The 26612-nt window shown below is 41.6% G+C and overlaps 1 protein-coding gene across 2 annotated transcripts in view; it reads left to right on the top strand.

Moving 5' to 3' along the window:
- Positions 1–26050, top strand: part of TAF8 (TATA-box binding protein associated factor 8) — a 34553-nt gene extending 8503 nt beyond the window's left edge. The window contains exons 2-8 of one of the 2 annotated variants that reach the window (XM_053454260.1): positions 12730–12886; positions 21082–21180; positions 23128–23190; positions 23439–23563; positions 24942–25089; positions 25365–25507; positions 25610–26050. In XM_053454260.1, the coding sequence (XP_053310235.1) occupies positions 12730–12886; positions 21082–21180; positions 23128–23190; positions 23439–23563; positions 24942–25089; positions 25365–25507; positions 25610–25741 (867 nt within the window). In that variant the 3' untranslated portion in view covers positions 25742–26050. The remainder of the gene's footprint in view (positions 1–12729; positions 12887–21081; positions 21181–23127; positions 23191–23438; positions 23564–24941; positions 25090–25364; positions 25508–25609) is intronic. The other variant, XM_053454261.1, reaches the window with a different exon arrangement.
- The last annotated feature ends 562 nt before the right edge of the window (positions 26051–26612 follow it).

The raw sequence follows: 26612 nt of genomic DNA, 5'->3' as shown, positions 1-26612 counted from the left end.
GGAAAAAATTATCCCAAATATATTCATTAAGTTTCTATTTTTACTCACCACGATTGCGGATTATCATAGCGGATGACATCAATTGATATTTATTTCTCCTGAGGAAGCCCAGTGAGCGGCGAAACGCGTTGAGAAGTTTTTTAATCTGCATGTTCCTGATCCACTTCAATGGACATTTATTTTGAATAGCGACTTGAATTCAACCATCCTGTAAGTGCTTTTTTAACTTGCGCACATACTATTAAGGAAGATACTGCACCATATGGTTGTTTTCTTTATTTTATGCTCTTAGAGATTTTAAAGAATAAAGAACAGTCTTCATACCTCAGACGAGCCTGTTGTGCTGGCACTGTTTGTGAGTGCATTTTACACCTTCTACATATCTTATTGTTTTTGACAATATTACACTATCAGATTATTTCTTTTTTCTATGTACACATGCGCCCCGAATTTTGCTGGTTACGTGTTTGAACGCCGAGAGGAGCGTTTTGGTTGGGCTGCGGCAGTGATACATTAGAGAAGTATTTTTTGGTTCCTATTCTTTTACCATCACCTTACACGTGTTTTTTGGGTGTTTTTAGTTTTTCGTTTTTCTATTCATTAAGTTGTCCTGATTTGGAAACCACCCAACATGGCCAGGATTTTTATCTATTTTGCCCAGTATAGGGGAAAATATTGCAAGGCATGCATTACGTTTTTGAAATGTAATTTTTTTTCAAATTAGGCATGGTAGTCTAATAACTGCAATAGTTGTCACAGATACTGATTATCCCCCCAAAATTATATGTTTATGAACAGTAGATAAGTCAAGGTGTACAACTAGGGTCATTTTGACACTTTTCAAACAGGGATTTTATCGCCAATTGCTGCCAAATTTTGAGGTATTTTTATATTTTTTTGTTTTTTTTTTTTGCATATGTTGCAATGTTGCTTTAGATTCTATATTATATTTTGTATAGAATATGTGCAACTGCAGAAAAAAACACCAAATTGTGTTCATCCCCCGGTTCCAACAAGGCCTCACATGCATGGTTCATGCAATTTTTGAGGAAGCTATGAGGGCAAAACTGGAACATGCGCATTTTCTTTTTCACATTTGGAATTTTCAGAAATTGGTTTCCTGGGCCCATATCCCATTTGGGACATTTTGGAAGCCCCCCAATGTAAATTACCCCATAAAAGTATATATTTATGAACAGTAGACAAGTCAAGGTGTTCAACTAGGGTAGTTTTGACAGTTTTCAGTTAGCCATTTCTTCACTGATGTCTGCCAAACTTCACAGGGAAATTATTTTATTGCGTTTTAACGCATACATTTCAATGTTGCACTGAATTTCTTGCACACCATAAGTGCAACAGTGGAAGAAAGCACCACATTTTGTTCACCAACATCCCATGAGTCCAACAAGGCCTCACATGCATGGTTCATGCATTTTTTGAGGAAGCTATGAGGGCAAAACTGGAACATGTGCATTTACATTTTTTTAAATATTTTTTTTTATCAGATTGCTTGTAAGTGACAGGTTTAGGCCGCTGACATCAATCAGGGAGACCGATCAATAATCAGCGACTTAAAATGTCACCGACAAGTGACCAGGTAATAATTATGATTTTTTCATTTATTAATAATTTGTGTTTTTTCATAATTACCCTAGATGACCCCTCTCTCTTTGTAGAGCAGGGTCATCCGTGGGCTGCCATAATGATCTGATCACTCCTATTGGCCAGGAGCGATCTGATCAGCCCAGCATTTGACCTGGAAGCACCCTGGACTTTCAGGTCAGTGCTGTTATTTTTATTATTATTATTTTATTAATTTTTTTTAAATTTATTTTTTAATTTTTTTTTTATTATTATTTTTTACATTTTTTTTTAACTCTTTCAATGCTGATGCTCCATTGAAGCACAGCATTGACTGGTATTTAGTCCCCACAAGCTTGTGGGGACTAATATTAACCCTTGCAATGCTGCGATGGGGGTCATACACAATCGCAGCATTGAAGGGGTTAATTGAGGAAGAGGGGGGTAGGGGTTAACTGAGGAAGGGTGAGGGTGGGGGGCTGGTCTCCACACTCATGTGGAGACCAAAGAACCCTGTCTCCCTGTCCCTGAAGCTGCCTCTGGCAGCTGGGACACAATCTCCAACAGACTGGAGATTGTAGGGGAGGAGTCTCTGATCAGTCCTACAGGACTGATCAGAGGACTTCTGGGGGTTCGTTTTTTCTGTTGCTGGAATTAACCCCTTCAATGCCGCGATTGCGGCATTGAAGGGGTTAACGCTGCACTGACGCTCTCATGGAGCGATCAGGCAGCAGGGGGGTGTTGGATCAGGCCCCCACACTTGTGTCGGGACCCATTCAACACCCCCCCCCTTCCCTGAAGCTGCCTGTGGCAGCTGAAACCGCGATTGCAGATCTTTCTGCAATCGCTGTTTCTGCCTACAAAATCACTCCGTGGGAGTGATCGTAGGCTTGGGGGCGGGTTTAGAGAGGCTGTGCTGTCTGCTGTCAGGACTCCTGGGCAGACAGCAGCAGCAGCGCCTCCACGATCACCGCGATCGTGGTGATGTGGGGGGCGTTTTTTGGAGGAGACGTACCTGGTACGTCCCGGTCTACCGGTGACCAGTAACCAGGAAGTACCAGGTACGTCCCGGTGCTGAAGGGGTTAAGCCAGTATGGCAGCATAGATTTTAACCCCTTAAGGACAATGGGTGGTCCCTAAACCCATTGAAAACAATGCATTTTGAGCCCGTACATGTACGTGCTTTGTGATTAAGGGGTTAATATCAAAATTGTGTAGCAAAATGGGTCTATAGTTTTGAATTTTTGTGGGGTCTTTGCCTTTGGAATGGTGCCTTTTCCTGCAATGTTGCTGTACATTAAATTAAAATGAGGTATTATCAATTTTGCAAATGTCTAAAAAAAAAAAAAAAATTCTAAAGCCTCCAGGGCCAGGTGTTTTGTGTTTTTCAAGTTTCCTGATTATCTGGTGGATTTCTAGATCAGTGGTCGGCTTGTTGATGCTACTACTTTGTACTGACGATGTTTCGGGTAGCTTTGTCATTTTTTTGGTAGTTTTCTATTTGTGGTCTTATGTTTTTTTTCAGGGAGGTTATATAAAGCTTCATAATATTTGTTGAAAGCTTGGCCAATTTCAGTCGGGTGTAGTAAGGTCTAACAGTTGATTATTAGTTTTATTAATGTTCTGTTCATCATCATCTTTGTTGACTTGATACTAAAATCTTTGAGTTTCTCCATGTTTCTAGCTATTTTGATTTCTTACGAGTTTATTTCTTCTCCCAAATTTTAAACGTTATAAATATTTCTTGTGGGAGGTATTCCTTTTCACTTCTTGAGTAAGTTTATAGTATTGAAAGGTGCTGTTCAGAGATTTTCTTTCGTTAAGTTTCTAGTTGTATAAGATGACCTCTGCATTCCAATTATTTGTTGGAGAGGTGTCAGCAGAATCACGCTCAAAGAATTTCTTAGTTATCATGAAGAAGTCCTCTTTTGCTTTTGTGACTAGTAAGTAATCTTTGGTTTTCCAATTATTTCTGACAAAATGTTTATTATTTTATACCTTGATTGATATGATGTTATGGTCTGACCAAGTATTATCGGTGATCTCCACTTTTTTAGTTTGTGAAAGCGAGACATGGGGAAACCAGATCATATCTATCCTGATAGGTGTGTATAATCAGCATCAGTAGGGTAGAATAACCACCAAATAACAAACTTCTTATTTGTTTAGAGCTTTTCTTTTTAGCTTGTTTGATCATTTTTAGGTTAACTTGGGTTTTTTATTTAGTTTTTTTAATCTGTTTCTAGATCAAGAATAGCATTGAAATTTCTTGCTATAATGAGTTTGCCTACCATAATCACTTCAACTTGGTCAAGAATTATTATTGGTCCAAGACTTCTTCAAGTAGTGAGTTGGATGGATGTTTGGAAGATACAAATTTACCAATATTTAATTTGCATATAAATATAATACATTGTCCTCGAGGATCTAAAAATCTGTAAATATTTTCAAATTTCATTTTATTAGATAAGATTATGGCTACTCTTTCTTAGATTGGTCTGATGCATGTATTATGGTTTGGAATCTCTTCCCGCCCCATGTAATTTTGTCAGTAGCTCTCTAGAGGGTTTCTTGTACGAAGCTCGCATTGACTAGGTTTTTTGCCATATTATTGTTACTGATATCAATTTGATATTATGCCTCCAATACCCCTCTGTAAAACAGGCACACAAATAGAGGTTGATCGTGAAGTAATGAACATTCCTTAACTCTCTGGAGTAGGTCTGAGTTCCAAGTCTCTATCCTTATCCTTATTATCTTTATCTGACTGCATGATTACAGCTCTCTAAATTTCCTAGAGAGTCAAAGAAGTTTACATGACCAATTTTTAGTATCTAGGACTGCGACTAACAATTTTCATGGCAGCCGGTAAATTATCTTTAGTGATAGAAGCCAGATTCTCTTCTAATTTAACTTTTTCCTGTAAGTTTTTAGTTCTTATTTTAATTCTTACGTTCTTCAGAATTTCTTTTTATTACTTGAATTAATGCGTGGGCTTGATTCTCAAAACATTGTCTGAGGAAATTTTCATAGGTTTCTGTCTTCCTTTTATTTTAACCCCTTAGCTGCTAAGCCATTTCCCACCTGGGTGCTAAGAAGTACATTTCTTGGGAATAAACTGTACAAACCGTTTATTGTTTTTTTCAGCATACCCAGCAGATTCCAAATATACCATTTTTATATGTGTATGTCTCATTAGGTTTGCAAAATAAAGCCAAAAATGGGAAAAAAGTGTATTTTTTCACTTCTGACTCAATAAAAACTAGTTTGTAATTTTATTTATCTAAACTCTAATATCAAAAGCTGTGTTGCTAAATATTTGTAGTAGGTAACCGGTCTGAAATAAACAGAAATTGAGAACAGTAGACTGTGTTTTTCTAATATTTTATTGCTAAAAGTTAAATTTACTAGACTATCACAAAGGACATCTTTAAATTTAATGCATGGTTGCCGTCAATTAAACAGCTCTAGCTGCCCGGGATGTTAAAAAATGCCAACAAAACTATATATTTTTAGAAACTACACCCCCAGCTGCAGCGAATGAGGTCTTATTTGCATTTGTATCACAAATGTGACGTGCAGAACAAAAGTGAATAGCACACTTATAAAAATAAGCTCATTTATGTCTTGCACACTCCAGTCTTGTGCTACCCCTCATTTGATGCACCAAGGGGTGTAGTTTTTGCACATGTGTACTTTTTGTGCCATAATTTAACTTCTTACGTGAACAGTAATGCCATGTCAAGGCTTCAACCCTAGTTACTGACCATTCACACGCCTTTCATATCTCCATTCACTCGCAGAAGCACACACCATACTTTCCATACATTCACTCACAGAAGCACACACCATTGTAAGGGGAAACCCTTACAATCCCAAAGAAATGATGGTAAAGGGAGAAAAAAAATCACTTTTACAGCAAAAATAAGTTTTGCAGTAAAAATGCAAGGAGCTCCAGGGATGAGATGGTTACTCAAGTACCACACAGGCTAAGTGGCTGATTTTACTAATATTTACAGTTCATCAGGATTTCAAAAATTGCTTTCCTCTACCATTGGCTAAATTAAATTTTTGATCATGGGGTTAAAATTTAGTATCGGCCATTTTTAAAAAGGGAATGTGACTTCTCATAGCTATATGATCACTGTGGTAACATTGGCTACCACAGTGATCATTTAGCTAGAATACTTAAACTTTTTTTTATTTTTTAAGTTAAACTAGTTTATGTTTAGATAATTTAATTTGGGAGTCTCTAGGCAATTTTGTTCTTTATCTTCCTTTAGAGACCCCCAAATCATTTTTTTTTAACTTTTTTTTACATTTAATTTTTTTTACTTAATAGTTTTTATTATTTTTTATAATAATTATTATTTTTTATTATTTTTTCACAAGCCGTTTTCACAATACCGTTGGAAAGGTGAGGCGATTGCCTTTCCAATGGTATATGGGGGTCTGTAGCTGCTTAGATGCCTGAGATACAGGCATCTAAGCAGCATGCTCCCATACCGCTTTAACTCATAATTGTCAGTTATTAATAAAGTTGCGCGGTGATGTCATTGCGCGTGCCATCACCGGCCGGATCGGGTGGTCCCGGTGATGCCCTTCAGTGTGAGGGGCAGATCGCCGGGGTAGGTGGTGCTGGGGGTCCACAGACCTCCATCAAGGTAAGATAGTGCTAGCGACGGCATGATGCCGTCGTTAGTACCTGACTGGGACTGCTAGCGACTGCACCATGCCGTCGTTAGCAGTCAAGGGGTTAATTGATTTTTCTATAATAATCTGAAACCCTTTGTTCAAGTTTTTCATCACTCCACCCCCCCCCCCCATCATCCTTCTCTGTGTCTCTCCTGTTCTGGGAGAGCTTGGAAGCAGTATTTAGCAGTAGTATCCCGCTAAAAACCGTATTTGCTTGATTATAAGACATGGTTTTTTCAGAGCAAATGCTCGTCTTCTAATCAGACCTCAAATAGATTACAAGACTAAGATCCAGATCCCCTGCAGTGCTGCAGGGGGCCTGGATCTTCCTCTCCGGCAGCCAGGGGAAGTCAGTGCGATGTGCCGGCGTCAAAAGTCCTTCTTGTGCTCCAGAAGCCCCAGCGGAAGTGCCGACGGCAGCAGCAGCGAAGATTGCCTGCGGTACTTATGAGTGTAGATACTACTACTTGATATGTTCAGTCTTGCTCTCTGACGTTTTCTCCCCTCCTCCACATACTTGGTAGCGGGACAAATCTTCCAGTTCCAAGCTCTCCACCCAACTCTGGCTCCCTCCCGCTCCACGGGGGTCTCCTCTGAGATATTAGGGGAACTCGCTTGCCGCAACAGGGAATCGCTTAGGCTTGAGCCGGATGTGGTATCAAGATCGTCTCTCCATTTGGCGCTTTATTCTCCTGACGCTCACGTGTTCAAGTCATTACTTTGTCCATGCTCGGATGAATTCATCTTTTGCAGAACATCTAGCTGGGGGGGTTTGCAAATGCATATGGGGGATTCTGTTAAATTTCCCTATTCATTCCCCATGCACCTATTGTATACATTATGCATATGTTGTATGCATTGTCCCTTTAAATTAGTTGATTGAATTGGGTTTATTTGCCAAAGTGTGAGTTGTCAAGAGAGTTAGCAAGTGACTTGTCGACTCGGTTCACTAGTCATTACTAATTCTCTTTCCCTCTTTTTCACACTCTCTAAATATTTCCCTGTCTTCGTTATGTCTTTCATCTTCTATCTTCTCCCTTCTTTTCTCTCTTCGGCCTCTATCTTCTATCTGCTTTCTTCATGCACGTCTCCGCAGACATAACCTGGCAGGAACTTCCACCGAAATGACCTCCAATCGGGGCACGGTACGTCACCAAAAGCGTCAACTGAGGGCAATATGGCGGCGCTTACAGTGATGTGCGCTCCCTGATGCTAGAGCTTCTATGACTGAGCACCGGAAGGTCATGTGACACCGGGTGCTCGATCATACAAGCCCCAGTGGAAGTGCTGGCAGAAGCAGAGGATGTCTGCCCGGACTGCCAGAGAGAATGATCTAGGTCCCCTTCAGCACTGTGGCGGATCCTCCTCTCTGGCACCCGGCGAATGTTGTGAACCTCCGCTGTGCTGGGCGAAATTTCCGCCGGAGCTTATATGATGGAGCACCGGAAGGTCACACTGATGCTTCATCATAGAAGCCTTGGCGGAAGTGGAGGACAGTAGCGGAGGATGTCTGTGCATCGCACAGACACCCACCCACACACACACACACACCGGCTGTCAGAGAGGAGGATCCGGGTCCCCTGCAGCGCTGCGGAGGATCTGGATCTTAGTGTTATTATCTGACCTCTATTTGAGGTCGGATTATAAAACGAGGGGTATTTTTCAGAACATTTGCGCTGTAAAAAACCCTCATCTTATAATCGATAAAATCAACTAATCAAAAATGAAATTCGTTGGCAACGATTTGTGCTGCAGGGGACCTGGATCTTCCTCTCTGGCAACCAGTGGACCTCTGTGCGATGTGCGCAGACAACCTCTGCTACTACGCTCCACTTCCGCTGTGGCTCCTATAACGGAGCGCCGGCGTGACATAACCTTCCAGTGGTCCATCAAAGAAGCTCCAGCGGAAGCGGCGGAGGTTGTCTGTGCACATCACCCAGGTGTTCACCGGCTACCAGAGAGGTGGATCCTCTGCTGCGCTGCAGGGGACCTGGATACTTTTCTCTGGCAGCCGGTGAACATCTGTGTGACATAACCTTCCAGTGGCCCATCAAAGAAGCTCCAGTGGAAGCGGCGGAGGTTGTCTGTGCACATCACACAGGCGTTCACCGGCTACCAGAGAGGTGGATCCTCTGCTGCGCTGCAGGGGACCTGGATACTTTTCTCTGGCAGCCGGTGAACATCTGCGTGATGTGCGTAGACAACCTCCGCTACTGCCCTCCACTTCCGCTGGGGGCTTCTGTAACTGAGCGCTGGCATCACATGAAATTCCGGCGCTCCATCATAGAAGCTCCTGCGGAATTGTCGGGCAGAAGCAGAGGTTGTCTGGGGATGCATTAATAAGCCGGGGGGGATGGCATATTGGAGGGGCTCAGGCAAATCTGAGGGCAGAGTGGCATGTAGGATGGTATAAGGCATATCTGGGGGGTCAGAGTGGCAAGCCTGGGGTCAGATCTGCATAACTGGAGGCCACTTTGGCCAATAAAAGCATAAGTGAGTACAATGACACACTTTTAAGTTTACATTAAGATTTTTTATTCTGCTGTTTGTTTTTAACACCCAGCTTGTTCATTAAATTATTTAACATTTGCATATTGTTTTTTATCCGTTAAATCGAAAAAATAATCGATCACGAAAATACCGTATTTGCTCGATTATAAGACGAGGTTTTTTTCAGAGCAAATGCTCTGGAAAATACCCCTCGTCTTATAATCTAGGTCGTCTTTTAATCAGACTTCAAATAGGGCCAGGCTGCTTAGCGGTGCTTTGGTCGCACAGTGTGCAAGCAGCGTCTCTTGTACTGGCCAGGAGAACAGAAACCCAGCAGAGTCACTTATATACAGCAGGATGAGATAAATGCCCCAGTACATGTCGCCTGTCTAACCCAGGAAGAAGTGCAGTGCCGCCTAAAAAAATCAAAATAGACAAATCACCAGGTCCAGATGGCATTCACCCCCGCGTTCTAAGGGAGTTAAGTAATGTAATAGACAGACCCCTATTTCTAATATTCAAGGACTCTATAGTGACCGGGTCTGTTCCCCAGGACTGGCGCATAGCAAATGTTGTGCCAATATTCAAAAAGGGGACAAAAAGTGACCCGGGGAATTATAGGCCTGTTAGTTTAACTTCTGTTGTATGTAAACTGTTCGAGGGTTTCCTAAGAGATGCTATTTTGGAGAATCTCAATGAAAATAAATGTATGACTCCATATCAGCATGGGTTTACAAGGGATCGGTCCTGTCAAACTAACCTGATCAGCTTTTATGAGGAGGTGAGCTCAAGACTGGATCGGGGTGAATCGCTGGACGTCGTATATCTTGATTTTTCCAAAGCATTTGATACGGTGCCACATAAAAGGCTGGTACATAAAATGAGAATGCTTGGGCTGGGGGAGAATGTGTGTATGTGGGTAAGTAATTGGCTCAGTGATAGGAAACAGAGGGTGGTTATTAATGGTACATACTCTGAGTGGGTGACTGTTACTAGTGGGGTACCACAGGGGTCAGTTTTGGGTCCTATTCTTTTTAATATATTTATTAATGACCTTGTAGAGGGATTGTATAGTAAAGTATCAATCTTTGCAGACGATACTAAGCTCTGTAACGTGGTTAACACAATAGAGGACAGTGCACGATTACAAATGGATCTGCATAGGTTGGAGGCTTGGGCTGGGATGTGGCAGATGAGGTTCAACACAGATAAATGTAAGGTTATGCACATGGGGAAGAAAAATCCAGGCTGGGAATATGTATTAAATGGGAAAACACTGGGGACGACTGACATGGAAAAGGACTTAGGAGTCTTGGTTAACAGTAAATTTACCTGTAACGACCAGAGTCGGGCAGCTGCTGCTAAGGCAAATAAAATCATGGGGTGCATCAAAAGGGGCATGGATGCCCACGACAAGGAAATAATTCTACCATTGTACAAGTCACTAGTCAGACCACACATGGAATACTGTGTACAGTACTGGGCACCAGTGTACAAGAAAGATATAGTGGAGCTGGAGAGGGTTCAAAGACGGGCAACCAGAGTAATAAAGGGAATGGAAGGACTACAGTACTCAGAAAGATTATCAGAATTAGGGTTATTTAGTTTGGAAAAAAGACGGCTTAGGGGGGACTTAATAACGAAGTGGTAATGGTAAACTCAATAAAAGAGTTTAAAAGGAGCCTGGACGTGTTTCTTGAAAGCAATAATATTACAAGTTATGGATAGTAGATTAATAGGGACAGAACGTTGATCCAGGGATTTATTCTGATTGCCATATTTGGAGTCGGGAAGGAATTTTCCCCCTGGTATGGGGCAATTGGCATCTGCTTCATAAGGGTTTTTTGCCTTCCTCTGGATCAACACGGTAGGGACACAATATGTATATAGGTTGAACTTGATGGACTTTGGTCTTTTTTCAACCTTATGAACTATGAATGCACGTCATGTGCCTCTGCTCCCCTCCTTCTTCCTCTGGGGGCAGGACAAGAGAAGTTGCAGAGGGAAGAAGCCGGGCCCCTGCAGAAGTCTGCGAGTGAGAGATCTGCAGTTCAGGTAAGGGATGGGGAGGGTTTATGAGCAAGTATGCTTGATTAAGGGAATGAATGAGTATTTAAATGTTTTTGAATGAGCGTGTGTGTGATAGCATGGATGTGTAAGGGGGGTAGCATGGCATAGGGAGGCTGTAATCACACTCCTATCATGTCCAGGTTCCAGCATGTACTGACTGCCTGGGCATGATAGGAGTGTGATTGATGTTAGCAATCATATATGTATATATATGCCTCCAGCAATGCCTTTAAACCCCTTATATGCCACTCAGCCCCATGATATGCCTTTTAACCACTAAATGCCAGAGTAGCATATAGGGGTATAAGACATATCATGGGGCAGAGTGGCATATAGAGGGTTACAAGACATATCATGGGGCTGAGTGGCATATAGGGGGGTATAAGGCATTTCTGGGGGCAGATGTGCATAATTGGGGCAGGCTGGCAAAAGAAATAAAAACAAAAAATATTTTTCTCAATCATAGATTTTATTAAATATGAAAAAAGTTTCATCAATTAATATTTACTAGTAAAACTTTTTTTCTGCTGGGGAGCAGATCTTCTGCATTTTAGTGGATGTGAGGTGAAACTCATGAGGTGAAGTCAACCAGCATAACACCACTCCTCATACAGAGCCCATCTACGGGCATCAATGTCCGCCGTACAGTGTATAGCGGCGGACGCCCGTTTTAAAAGAGTTTAGGAGGCAATCCATGATCTCCTCCTAATGGTATAGCTTCAATGGTATAGCTGAAATGCCTCGATAGTGAGGCATTCAGCGACACCGAACAGCAGGGAGCGGTCACAACTGCCACTACGAGTGATTTTGCCACTGGCTAGATGGCGGCGCGTCCTTTCAAAACAAATACGTTGAAAAAGTTTTGATGACGGTCTCTCCAGACCCTCTTGAGAACTCTGTCTCCACTTGCAGGCTGAATACAGGTACTGCATTCAACCATGCAAGTCAATGGAGCCCAGCTTTCTAATCGCTATGTGGTTAGTAAAATAAGTGAAAAAAAAAAAAATAATAAAAATATATTAGAAAAATAGTTACACGTAAAAATATTTTTCCACTGTCACCATCAGTTCCAAAAAATAAATAAAAATAAAGCCCCCCCCAAAAATAATAATAATAAAAAATATATATATATATATATAACCCCTATATGCCACTCTTCCTCCAGAAATGCCTTATACCCCTATATGCCACTCTGGAGGTTAAAAGACATATCATGGGACATAGTGGCAAATAGAGGGGGGGCCACTCTGCTTCCAGAAAAGTCTTATGCCACCCATACAACCCCCCCCTTACCAGTGCTTCTGACTCCCTGGTGTATGGTGGGGGCAGCAGGTGTTCCGCCGGAACTTCTATGAGCACCGGAAGGTCATGTGACGCTGGTGCTGCATCATAGAAGCTACGGTGGAAGTACAAGCAGTAGCGGGAGTTTCTCTGCATTCATAGAGCGGATGATCGCCGGCTGGCAGAGAAGAGAATTCCTCGCTGTGCTGCAGGGAATTCTCCTCTCCGGCAGCTGGGGAAGGTATGAGTGATGTGCGTAGACAACCTCCGCTGCTGCCGACGCTCTTTGATAGATGCCCGGTTTAAGTGCCGGCAGCAGCTGAGGTTACCAGACAGGAGGATCCAGGTGCCCTGCAGCACTGCGGGGGATCTGGATCTTATAGTCTCATAGTCAGACCTCATTTGAGGTCTGATTAGAAGACGACCGTGATTAGAAGACTTATAATCTTATAATCGAGCAAATACGGTAAGTGAATTCTACGCAAATTCTACATGTTGTGTCACTTTATTCCCTCCATAAATGTTTGTGGCAGTGTTTGAGAATAAGGTTGTAGAACGTTGAAATCTTGTTGGTTTTTGTGACGTATTGAATTCGATATCTTTTCTTCCTAGAAGTCCTGTGTCCGTGGCATCTCTACCCCTGCTGACAACTACTTACTGGCACGTAGGCGTACTCTTCAAGTGGTTGTTAGCTCCCTGCTTACTGAGGCTGGCTTTGAAAGTGCAGAGAAAGCAGTTGTGGAGACTCTCACTGAGATGTTACAAAGCTGTAAGTGTAGTCAAAAAAGTGTTTACACGTGAGTTTATTGGATCAACAAGACCATGCAGTGCCCATGTAATGCCTTATATTTTTAGTTATGTAGTCTTGTATCTGTTTTAATATTACACTTAACACTCTTGGCTTTAATGATAAGTGTGGATACTTTGTGATTTCTATTATGCTTGTTTTATGTTTATTTCATTTTGAAATATTTAGAGCCTTTAACCCCTTAACTACCTATGTAGGGCTGCAACAACTAATTGATAAAATCGGCAATAACCGATAATGAAAATCGTTGCCAACAAATTTCATTATCAATTAGCTGAATCGATTTTATTAGGGCTGCAACTATTATTTTCATAATCGATTAGTTTGGCGATTATTTTTTCGATTAATTGGATAAAAAAATAAATCATTTCATTTATTTAAAATAATTTAATAAGAAAACAGCAGAATAAAAAAAAGCTTGTTTTTGTTTCCCAACCTGCCTCACAGATATGCCACATTGCCTCCCAGATATGCCACTCCGCCATCTCCATATCTTATACCCCCCCAGAAATGCCTTATACCCCCAGATATGCCTTATACCCCCGATATGCCATAGTACCCTCATAGATTCGCAGACTCATTCACAGCACACTGACACAATACTTGTATAAATAAATACATGATTAATCTTCACTGCCCCCAGGATTTAGATTCCCCTTACTTTGTCCCCCTTTACCTCTAACTGCACCTTAAGTTAATCTTTTTAAATTAATCCTCAGTCCTAAGCATTAAATTAACCCTAAAGACCCCATTAACCATAACTGCCCCTAAATGAACCCTAAAGACCCCGTCAACCATAACTGCCCTTAAATTAACCCTAAACGCCCCATTAACCGGTTTCAGATAATAAAGGGCCAACATTCTCTACCTTTAACTTTTTTCCATTTACATACTTAAAACATTTCTTGAGATTGGTTTTATTCTCCTTGGCAATTAACTTCTTATTTTCCAATTTAGCCATTTTAATAGCCTTTTTACAGGCTTTGTTGGCATCTTTGTATGCAGTAAATGATACTACTGATCCCCGCTTTTATAATGCTTAAATGCCAATTGTTTATTTCATATTTCCTGTTTTACTTACCTGGTAAACCACATTGGTTTTGATTTGCTTCTTTTGTATTTGTTCCCCATAGTTATATATTCGGATGTGTGCTTAAAGGTATTTAATTTGTCCTCTGTGTTTAGCCCAGATGTTATGGTCACTATTCCCTGAGTGTTCTTTTACTTTGATGTTTGTTCCTCATTGTTAGTGTCAGGGTACCAGTGAATTAGGACGGAGGCAAAAAGGTACTGGTCAAAATGTTTATTAAAATAAAATAAAATAACAAGAATCCAAAGCATAAGACAAGCAGGTGGTCGTGGGTCAAACCAAGGTCAGGAGCCAGAACAGGTAGTCACACAAGCCAAGGTCAGGAGTCCAGAAATCCACGTAGTACAAAAACAAGCAGGAGTCGGCACCAGAATAGGAGTCATGCAGGCCGGGTCATACACAAGAATCAAACACTAGAAGCAAGCACTCACGGGTCTGGAACCACGAAAGGGCAACCAGCAACTGAACTAGCTGGGTAATATAGTCACAGCCTGCAGGGGTTAACTTGGACACAAAAGTTGTAAGAGGAAGGGTGTGTGGCCTAACAGACAGCAATGAGGAGGAGGAAAGCGAGTACAGGTAGGCCGAAACCCTGACAATTAGTACTAGATCCAGACAGGCATCCATTCTGGTTGCGGTCTCTACTAATTGTGACATAAATTGGTCATTAAGCAGGTTCAGAATATTCTTATTCTCTTATTTCTGATACACTGCTTTACTGCTGGTGAGCGGCGGCTTGCGGAATATTCATTGTTTTGTTTCTTTTTCTACACTTTTATTAATTGTTTGGTTTATTATCCAGGGCATCTAACTGCTGCAGTGATACGTCTTCCTTGTTGGATTGACTCAGTTCCCCCCCACGTTGGCGCCTTAATCTGTGCCGAGTGAGACCCCTTCCGAGGTAGCAGGAAGTGTTTTTTTGCTGTCCCGGTAGGCGCAGTACGTGCTAACCTTTTCCAGTGTTTGGCCATTGGCCTTCCCCTACACTCCTCCCCTTTCCTCAGTGCCATTCTCTTTCTCCTGCCCTTAGTTTTCCCTTCCCCCCCATCTTCCATCTCAATTACTAAGGTCTGTGAGTGTGGTGGATCTATCCTCTTTTGTGGGTGGTGCGTTAGATTATTTTCTGAGTGTGGGATAAGTCTGGTCTCGTTTGCGTGTGTGACGTGACTGGCCTCTTTGTGTGTGGGTGGTGGAATCAGTGTCTTTGTTGTGTATGGTGGTTTTGGTTACTGCTGTGTGAGTGGTGAGTCTTTTTTTTTTTTTTTTTTCCTTTTCTCCATGTTTTCTGAACTACTTGTCCCGTCCCCCCCTTTCGTTCCTCTGCCAGGTCGCCTCCTCCTACTCCAAGATCTCTAACCACTATCGGGGTGACCATGTGGTCAGATCACGGACCAGTGAGTCTATAAATTGGACTCGCCCCTAGCTAACAATGATCTTTGTAATCTTCTGCTGCTTCGCAGTGAATTAGCAATATTCTTGAAATGTAACAGGCAACCATCTTATTTGCGGAGCAGATCGTTATTTCACGAACATAGCAATAAACCCGCGAAGTATTTGGCAATTGTACGCTCACCTACGTTCCAAAGATTCGATCCGCTGATGGCAAGTCAAATCTTCTACATTCTGATATCTTGCGATTCTTTCACGCATACTTCTGTAGTCTTTATAATCCCCGCTCATCTGATTGCGCTCAGTTTTCCCCTGGTAGAGATGAACGGGTGGCGACTCATTCACGATGTAATATCCGTGAGAGTCTCTCTCCTGAAGAGGCTGGAGCCCTGGATGATCCGATCCCATCACTTACAGAATTTCTTTCAGCTATCAAGTCCTCCAAGTCTGGGGGATGTCCAGGTCCTGACGGGTTATCTCTCAGATACTAATCTCGCTTTAAAGACCTTTTGGGCCCCCATTTTGTCATCGCATTTAACTCCATCCTGGAGGGAGGCCCGTGATAGCACTATACGAGCCCTCAGTCTGTTGCATTATGCAAAACACACGCCATGTCCCATCATCTTCCTCTCCATCGACGCTGAGAAGGCGTTCGGGGTGGATTGGTCGTTCATGTTGGCTACCTTGCGCTGTATGGTGTGTGGGCCGGGTTTTATTACCTGGATCCAATCGCTCTATACATCCCCGACTGCCAGGATATGCATCAATGGTTCACTTACTGCGCCTTTCGCAATATCGAATGGCACGCATCAGGGTTGTCCACTATCTCCATTGCTCTTTGTGATCTCGTTGGAACCTCTCCTGCAAGCCATAAGATTAAATCCTGGCATCTGAGGCCTGCGGGTTGGGCAGACTCACCATAAAATGATGGGCTACGCAGATGACTTGTTGTCCTCAATCTCACAGCCCAGAATCTCCTTACCGCTCATCCTTCGTGAGCTTTGCTACTTATGTGAGCTCTCAAACTTCAAAATTAACCTGTTAATTTCTGTTAGAACTGCCAAAATTAATCGGACATCATCTCCCATGTGTTGGAGATGTAATTTAGCTCAAGGCACATTTAGACACGTATGGTGGGATTGTAATAAAATTACACAATCATGGCGAGAAATATTCGAATTAATATCTGACCTTGTTAAAGTAAACATTTGTCCATCTCTGGAAAAAGCACTTTTACACCTGGACTTAGCTAATATTTCCTTTAATCAAAGAACCTTAGTAGTTCAGTGTTTATTGGCTATGAAAATTAGTATAGCAAGAAAATGGTTACAAACATCAACAATAAACATAGAGAGTGTGCTTAAGCAAATAAAGTACCAATGTTTAATGGAAAATGGATATTTTCAAGCACATCAGAAACTACATAAATTTAATACAATTTGGAGGCCCTGGACTGATAAATATCCAAATAACCATGGTAGCATAAATTAAAAACAAATAATAGATGGGAGCTCATATAATTAGGTACGTGTGTGGTATGATTGACTCTTTTTTCTTTCTTTTTTTTCTTCTGTTCTGTGGTAAGCCTGGGGATAAAGTGTTGAATATCAATCGTTGTAATTGATATGACACTAGGGTCAACCTACAGATAACATGTAAAGTTTACAGATAAACCTTAGGTGATCTTTTCACTTTATGTGTAATACTTTAATACTTGTGATTATTTTTGATATCTGTACTATTATGTTATAATATAATTTTTGATATCTGTATTATATTATATTTTTTTGATATCTGTATTATATTATATTTTTGCAATCAAAACTTTAAAAAAAAAAAAAAATTAACCTGTCCAAATCCGAGATACTGGATGTTAATATGTTGCAGGCGGACCGCCTTACGCTGGCATCTTCTTTTTCCTTTACGTGGTGCCGCTCTAAGCTAAAATACCTGGGAATTTGGCTGTCAGCTGATTTCTCCCAATTATACTCTTAAAATTTACCACCCTTGCTGGCATCTTTGCAAGTGGATTTCCGCAGGTAGTCCAGACTTATGGTCTCTTGGGTAGGGTAAATGCCGTAAAGATGAATGCCATGCCACGTCTCCTTTTCAAACCCTTCCTGTTCACATCCCTTCTTTTTTCTCCTCGATCCATTCATCCATCATTCGTTTTATCTGGGGAAACCCTTTACCATGCATTGAGTATAGCACTCTGATTCGCCCCAAGTCGAAGGGAGGCCTTGCACTGCCCCCAAACGTACTATAGGGCTTGTCATTTGCTGCGTGTGCTGGAGTGGGTGCATGATTCCTGTCAGAAGCAGTGGATTAGAATTGAGAGCAGTCTGCTGGGTTTTTCAGTTGGGTGGTTGCCATGGCTTGTAGTCGACACAGCCAGGCTCCGAACATTGGCACACCCGTTCATCCGGGCTACATTGCAGATTTGGCACTCGCTACTATACCTTCTCTGCTTACTCTGATTCAAGATAACCCTGATTTCCCTCCGGGCATGGGTATCACTGTTCCCTGAGGGCCCCTCTATGAAGGGGCCAGGGATTCTGGCATTCTTGAAACTGTTGGTCTTAAACCTCTAGAGGCTCTGGTGGCGGGGAGAGCCCCCTACACTGCTGGATAGATTCAGATACGCTCGGTTGGGTAGTTTCTTCTGTTCCTTGGGGCGACGGCATCATGTTTTCTGAGACCTCACTGTGTTTGAATCACTCTGCACATCTGCTTCCCCTCCAGCACATGGCATCTCTCGGCTATACGGCCTATTGCGCTCCACTTTGCATCAGTTCCCCCCGGGTTTTATGAGTCACTGGGAGACAGCTCTACAAATCGTCCTCTCTGAGGAACAGTGGGATAAGGTATGTGTCCTGACTCATTGTTGCTCTTTGAGCAATCGATATCAGGAAATGTCATGTAAGCTGTTTGCCCTCTGGTATCGGTCCCCAGACATGGCTTCACGCTATAATCCAGCTATTGTTGACTCATGTTGGAGATGTGGATTCTCTCCGGGCTCCTTGATCCACCCGTGGAGGCATTGCCCGAGCATTGCGCCGTATTGGAAGGCTATCCATGCGCGCGTTTCGCCCTTACGGATCAAACGCGGATCCTGGAGGAGTTGGTTCACTCGGCCACTGATGCAGTGGATCGGCACAATAGAATCTGGTCCCACTGGGTGGCGTCTCTCGAGGGCTCCCGTCCTGGGCCCTCGCCTGAGTAGTGGTCAGAGGCTGGCGAATGGTAACTTACTGACCATACATATATATATATAGTGATACACAAAAAAAAGAAAAGGGGGGCTTTTCTTTTTTTTTTTTTGTGTATCACTATATATATATGTATATATATATGTGTGTATATATATGTATATATGTTGTGACACAATACCCCTTCACTTTGGTACTCTGTCCGGGAATCTTTACTTACACACAGTCTTTCAGGCTGCAGAGACGGCTCAGACACGAGGAGGGTAAAAAAAAAAGGCTGGGCCTGTTTTATTTTGTCACAGGCATAACAGGAAAATAAACAAATCAAAACAAAAGCCTTGCTCTTGTGAGCACTACCTAATACACGGATCTCCAACCTAACTACAGTTGGACGGCTTATCCGTTCCCAACAAACAAAACAACAGTTTGTATGCAATAATTGCAGCAGTCAGTATTTTTGGCAGCTCTCTCCCCCTCGCTCTCAGGGAGCCAAATGATCTCTCTTGCTCTCCGATCAGGAGGCTACTTAACTGCCTCTCCCGTTAATTAGTGGAACCAGGTGAGTAGTAGGGGAGTTTCTGTTAATCTCCGGACTGGATTCTCACCTGCTGGTCTTCAGCTGCTCACAAAATGTGGAGTGGAGCACTGGCCCGCCCTACTCTCCAAATGCTCCACCCCAGGGACCCAAAATACACAAAATAACAGCAAACATTAATAATTACATTTGTGACAATACATCTCCCTGGGGCTAGTAAACTATTGAGGGTAACCACCCTGCAGAATATAAGGTGAAATATACACTCCTTCCATTATCATTCCCTGCTTTCTGTCACAATGTATATACCGTATTTGCTCGATTATAAGACTAGGTTTTGCTCTGAAAAATACCCCTCGTCTTATAATCGGGGTCGTCTTAGTCGTCTGACTATGAGACGACTAAGATCCAGATCCCCCGCAGCTGCAGGGGACCTGAATCCTCCTGCCCCCCCCGTACTTCTGAGTCCCCGGTGTGTAGCTGGGACAACTTCCGCTGCAGCAGGAAGGAGGCGTGGCTAGCAGCAGGGGTTTCTGCGGCCATCGTGCAGACCTTCCCCGGCTGTCAGAGATCAGAGTTCCTGCGCCGGTGCCGGGAACTCTAATCTCTGACAGTCGGGGAAGGTCTGCGCGATGGCCGCAGACAACTCCCGCTGCTAGCCACGCCTCCTTCCGGCTGCAGCGTAAGTGCGTGGGATCTACACGCTGCCCCGGCTACATGACAGGGAAGTCAGAAGCACCGGTAAGTTGGGGGGGGCGGGGGAGTGTTAAATGGGGGGCATAAGGCCCCTGGGGAACTCACTCCAAGAGCGCATACATTTTGCAAGACATGCATTGAGTGGCATTATCCAACATACCTACTAATGTAAGACACATAGTACATATATGGAATCACAAGGATTTATACTTTACCCTCCTTGTTGCTTTTTAACTCCTTCTTTGCGTTTAACTCCTCACTTAGAGATGTCAGCAAGATTCGCCTCAGCTCAGGATTCGCTTGTTTGTCTAAGCTAAATGCAGCTGCAAAAGCCAAGCAGAACTCACAGGGGCAGGGGCCCTGCTGCTTCCCTCTGTGTTGCTGTGCGAGCAACTTCTCTTGTCCCGCCCCAGGGGAAGAAGGAAGGGTAAGCCTCCTGGCCCCTGTGGACAATTATTTTCGGCCGTTTTTTTATTTTGGCATTTTGCCGATAATGGCCTTTTCGGCCGACATTTCAGCCACCAATGTATCGGTGCATCCCTAATTTATAACTTATTTGAAATGCGTTATTCTGCATTTTTTGTTCTGTCTCTCACTGTTCAAATAAACCTACCATAAAAATTATAGACTGATCATGTCTTTGTCAGTGAGCAAACATACAAAATCAGCAGGGAATCAAATTTCTTTCTTCACTGTACCAGCATTTGAAATACCTCGGGGTGTCTAGTTTTTAAAAATATATGGTTTAATGGGGTAAATTGAATTAGTCGGCTTCAAAGATGGCCCAATGATGACATGGTGACAGAATTACCAGATGTCAAAGTCCCATGTTACACATATTTGGGGTGATTGACAATGGCATTGAACACATATTTGGGGTGTTTGGCAATGGCATATACTAGGAGCTGTAAATCCATACCTGAAGTGAAATCACTACCACAGAGTTTGACAAAGGGTGGTAGTAGAATTAGTGCATAGAAAGGCTTGAAATACCGTGGGGTGTCTAGATTTCAAAAATATATGGTTTGATGGGGTAAATTCTAAACTCAGAACAAATCGTAGAATCTATTTAGCAGGTTTTTTATTAGCTTTTTTGGATGAGTAAAAGATTTTTTAAATGAAAGTAAGAAAAAGGTGTTTTTTAAATTTTTTATCATATTTTATCTTTGTTTATAGGAAATTAGATGATATGATCAAAAAATGTTATCTGATTTATTTAATTGTCTTCCATCTGCAGACTTATATGAGATTGGACGCAGTGCAAAGTCTTACTGTGAGCACACGGCTCGGACTCAGCCCTCATTGCCGGATATTGTTGTGGCCCTGATAGAGATGGGTAAGCTGGATAATGTGCCCTTTTGTAATGAGTGGGAAATGAAAGGCATCTGCAGGAATTGTGGTCTTAAAAATTGGATTCAGGGTGTGGGTGGAGGTTTAAGGACAATCTGTTGTATACTTCTTGGGTTGCCAACAGGTAGCTGTTTGGATTTTGTGGGATTGTAACTCTAGCCACAGACGCACTCTCCTTGCTTAACTCCTTAACGACCAATGACGTGCCTGCATTAAACAAGCTTAGAAGGCGATTTACACTTTCTTTGCTTCAACGGTGTTGCTGTAATGCCTCGATGAGACCCTCCTGAGAACTCTCCCCTTGCTGGTTGAATACTTGCAACCATGCAAGTCAATGGAGCCCAGCTTCCTAATCACAATGTGATTAGAAAAATATTTTTTAAAAAATGTAAAAAAAAAAAAGGAAAAAAATTAATTATAAAAATGTGGTAACAGTTAAAAATAACTATGCAGTGATGTCACCATAAGGGGAACCATCCAGTCCCAACTAATTGTAAACAATGAAAAATAATCCTGATGTGGAAGGAGTTGCATTTCAAATACCCCTCCAAAAAAAAAATAACAGTTTGATGGTATAAATCGAAGTGGCCGGGTTCAAAGATGGTCCCAAATAGGTCATAGGCACGGACTGACCAAAATGAAAAAAAGCACACTTCGCAAATGGGGCTTTTGCTGTACTCAAGAGATGTTGATAACCACATATTGGGCTGTTTGACAGTGACATATACCTGGAGTGGTAAATTCACACCTGAAGTACAATGTCAAACTGAAAAGAGAGGGAAAAAAATGCATGTCCCAAATGTAGCCTTTGAGCTTCCAAACAACCCTACAAACCTATGCATAGGTGGCATCACTGTACACATATCGGGGTGTTGTTTGACAGTAACATATAAAAAAAAAAACACAAAATAAATTACTACTGCAAAGTATGACAAAGGCTGGTAGTACAATCAGTGCATGGAAAGTGTTAAACTACCAACATTTGAATTAAATTAGGGTTTCTAGTTTTCAAAAATATATGGTTTGATGGGGTTGCATGCACCGGCTTCAAAAATGTCCTAAATAGCATGTGGGGTAGAATGACCAGATTTGGGAAAAAAGGGTTTTGAAATAGCAAAACGCTAGTTGTACTTATTGCCCTATAACTTGCAAAAAAAAAACCATAAAAACATTGGTTATTTCTAAACACAGGACAAATAGTAGACTCTATTGAGCAGGTTTTTTTTTAATTGGCTTTTTAAGACGAAAAAACACTTTTCAAATAAAAGTGAGAGTGCTTTTTAAAATTTTGCATCATATTTTATTTTATTCATAGGAAATTAAGATATGATCAAAACAATTGTATCTGAAAAAAGCCCTTCTTGTACTAAAAAAAAAACCAATAAATTGTAAGCTTGCGAGCAGGGCTCTCTCCACCAAATGTATCGGTTTGTCTTAGTCTGTCAATTCTTGTCTTGTCATATCCCTTGAATTTATGTATTGTATTAAGCGCTGCGTAAACTGTCGGCGCTATATAAATAAAGGATAATAATAATATATAACTTGTTTGGCTACACCAAAAGATAAAAATGACCGCCAAGCACGAGCACTGCAAAAGTGTGAAAAAACAGTACACTCGGTCACTCGAGTACAAAAAATAAAAAACAGCAAGGGGTTAAGCATGATGGCTGTTCACTAGGCTTATAATGATCAATAGACTGTTTTTAAATTATAGTGCCAATAATTTACTTAGCGCTTCTTACAATACAGACATCCAAATGGTATGACAAAACTAAAACTAAAGACAACGCATTATGTTTAGAGCCACACAGGGGTTCTTAAATTCAGTGCACATTGAATGAAAAGTTGATTGGCTAGTTTGATATTAACTACAGTGATATCCTTATTTTGAAATATTATCTAAGACTATAACTATTTTTTTTTTTTTTTTCAGGTTTCAGCGTGGACACTTTGCCTGCCTATGCTAAACGTTCCCAGAGGATGGTGATAACTGCGCGTATGTTCTGTGTCTTTACATACATACATGCATGCATGCTGTAAATATTTGTGACAGACGTTCTCCATGTTGGTTCCCTGATGTTTGTCCATTCGATAGTCGTAACCTCAATAAAGAGGAAAGGGATTTAGGTGATGATTCTTTCCTCATGTCTTTGCATGTCTGTAGAAGTTTAGTTCATTTTCTAGTTTCTGCTTTTTAGATGTCTTTTTTGTTTTGTAAATCTAAATTTTGTTCTTATTTTACAGCTCCTGTGACTAATCAGCCAGTAACACCTAAAGCTCTGAGCGCAGGACAGAACAGACCACATCCTTCCCACATTCCAAGTCACCTCCCAGAATTTCCAGACCCTCACTCTTATATAAAGACCCCAGTGAGAATTTTAATAGTCCAATTGTTTGCAGTCCAAAATTCTACTATGCTTCTGAAAAAATAAAGTGGTAAACAATATTAACCCCGTCATGCCTGGGGTTCTTTTTACCATGTTTGCACTAAATGACCAGAGCAGTTTTTGTGCTTTTATGCAACTGTGATTGCCTAACTCATTTAGTGCACTCACACACATTATATATTGTTTTTTTCAGCAATAGTTGGGCTTTCTTTTGTAATAATTGTATATATAAACCATCATTTAGTTTAAAAAATATCTTAAAATGTAGAGAAAATTTTGGAAAAAAGGAAAAATTTTTGCAGTTTCACCTATAAAAACTATGTATAACCAGTGCAAATGGGACAAAAACTTTTATTTAGGTATTTGTCCCATTTTAACACTTTTTATTTAACCATTTTAGCGCCACTCTATCTTTGATTACTTCTGTAGGGCTTGTGGGGGCTCTTTTTTTTTCTTCTGTTGCTGGTCTTCCAAGCAGATCAGCAGCAGCAGAACCCCATAAAAACGCATATTTACAGGCATTGAAGGGGTTAACGCTGCACTGTCACTCTCATGGAGCGATCAGGCAGGGGAATGTTGTGGCAGGTCCCCAACACACAAACCCCTTCCCTGAAGCTGCCTGTGGCAGCTGGGAACGTTATCGCTGGTTTACCGCTGTGCTCACTTTAATTGGTCAACACAGCGATCACCAGGGAGGGAGTGCACACATTGGCTATTACTGGGACTGCTTCAGCATCGAGGTGCCCAGGAAAAGCAAGAACTGCAGTGAAGTCGCGCAAAGTTGATCACGCCAAAGATTTTTACGTGCTGTCACGTGGCCGGCATTGCATGAAACTGCACGACGGCAGGGAACGTCCTTTACTAGTCACCAGGTTAAACTAAATATTTTGCTGTTAACTTGATAAGTCGTTTTGCCAAATTTAATTGGTAGGCGGAGCATTGTTAGTAGAGTTGCTGTTGATTTTACTATAAATTATGAATGTCCAACCCCGAAGAGCATCTGTAGCAGGAAGCACTTGGCTGGCCCTGTTTAACGCTTAGGTAAATCTGAGATTTCTTCAAAGTCTCGTTTGCTATTGAATTATTCAGTTCTTCATGGTCCGTCCAGTGCTTCTTGTTGGAGAAACCTGGCAATGTTGGTCCTTTATAACGCATAGTGAATTTAAAACGCCAACTCTCCCTTTAGTGAATAAATGCCTATGTTGCGATGAATAGCCAACACCAATTTTCATTATTAACAGGGTGACAATGGTTTAGAGTATCATGCATGCATAAGGAGCCATAATTGAGAAAAAAATGCAATTTTCAGCATTGTGTTTGTCTAGGGGTGCCTAAAAACAGCTAATGCATTAATTCCTAGACAAGCCGAGAGCCACTGTGCGATTACCAGGTCCTGCGGGAAAAGGCAGCATCACAGCGAAGAGATGTAGAGAGGGCGCTAACTCGATTCATGGCAAAAACTGGGGAGACGCAAACTCTTTTCAAAGACGACACTAGCACCTTCCCATGTAAGAGACATCCACCCTCGCGTAACTCTGAGCAGTTTGTTTTTTTTCTCTCTTTTTTGTTTTAACGGTACTGTCTCCCACTACTTTAGTTACAAGTCTTTCCTATCTTCCTCTGAAGCCCCTTTTAAAAAAAAAAAATAATAATATATATATATATATATATATACATATCTTTTATGCCTCATTTACCCTAACGTCTTCAGTGCAGTTTTTCTATTATAGTCCTTTTCTTGCAAACAAGATGAATTATCGTATTCACATTTCTCTTATATTAGTGATTGCAGCCAGGCCTCTTTCCATTCCATATTTGAATGCTCTCCTTCCATCAGAGCTGGAGCTTCAGCAGGTAGAAGAGACAGATTCATCAGAGCAAGACGACCAGACGGACACAGAAAATCTTTCTGTGCACTTGCAGCCGGTCTGATATTAGATTTTTTTCTTCTTTAATTTTCTCATCTTGCAGTCTTTCATCCATCTACATTTGATTTTTGTTGGACTTACATAACTCTTCTTTCTCCAGGAAGAAACAGGGGCAGAGAAGGAACATTCTTCTGTTCTGCAGCAGAATACGCTAAAGGGGGGAGAGGAGACCCTAATAGATAACCCATACCTACGGCCAGTGAAAAAACCAAAGCTCAGACGCAAGAAGTAAAGAAATGTGTTAGGGGAGCCACAATTCCTTTCATGGACAAAACTATACATTTACTTAAATTCGTGGGAAAAAAAATCTTCACCACCACCCAACCTGCAGCTTTTGTGGACAGTTAATGCATACTGGTTGTGAACATTTTAAGGATGACTAGTCCTCTCTGCATTAGAATTATGTTTTTCTTTCGGTGCAGTGTAGATTGTGGTACACTTGATTAATAAAGTGCACTAAATTTTTTGGGGCATGATACATTAACAGATCATAAGATTACAGAGATTACAGTGCACTGGATAAACTGACACACAAATAAAATGGTACTGTTTGTAGCAGTTTTTCAAATGGCTTCGCTTATGCACTTGACAATCATGCCTGGTTTGTTGTAGAAATCGAGTTGAAGACCACCAGATTTATTTTTAATGCAATGCTGCAGAGTGATTTGCATACAAATTATTTTGACAACTTTACAAACTACATACACAAATTAAAATGAAGGAAAATAAGTACACATTTGAAACCTACATTAATAGAAAACACTGTATTTGCTCGATTATAAGATTTAGTTTTTTTTTTTCCCAGAAAAACCTGAAAAAAAATATCCCTTGTCTTATATTGGTGGTCGTCTTCTAATCAGACCTCAAATAGAGGTCTGACTACAAGACTAAGATCCAGATCCCCCGCAGCGCTGCAGAGGACCTGGATCCTTCTCTCTGGCAACTGGTGGAGGTCCACCAGGGGAAGGCCCCACTAGACACCAGGGAGCCAGAAGCATGGGTCACAAGTAAATGCATGCACTGGTAAGTCAGGGGGTTTTAATGGTTTTCTGGAGGCAGAGATGCATATATATATAGGTGGTATAATGCATATCTGGGGGGCA

This window comes from Spea bombifrons, chromosome 2 (assembly GCF_027358695.1).
Source record: "Spea bombifrons isolate aSpeBom1 chromosome 2, aSpeBom1.2.pri, whole genome shotgun sequence".
Taxonomy (NCBI): Eukaryota; Metazoa; Chordata; class Amphibia; order Anura; family Pelobatidae; genus Spea; species Spea bombifrons.
The sequence above is the reverse complement of the archived record's forward strand: the minus strand, read 5'-3'. Positions and strand labels throughout refer to the sequence as shown.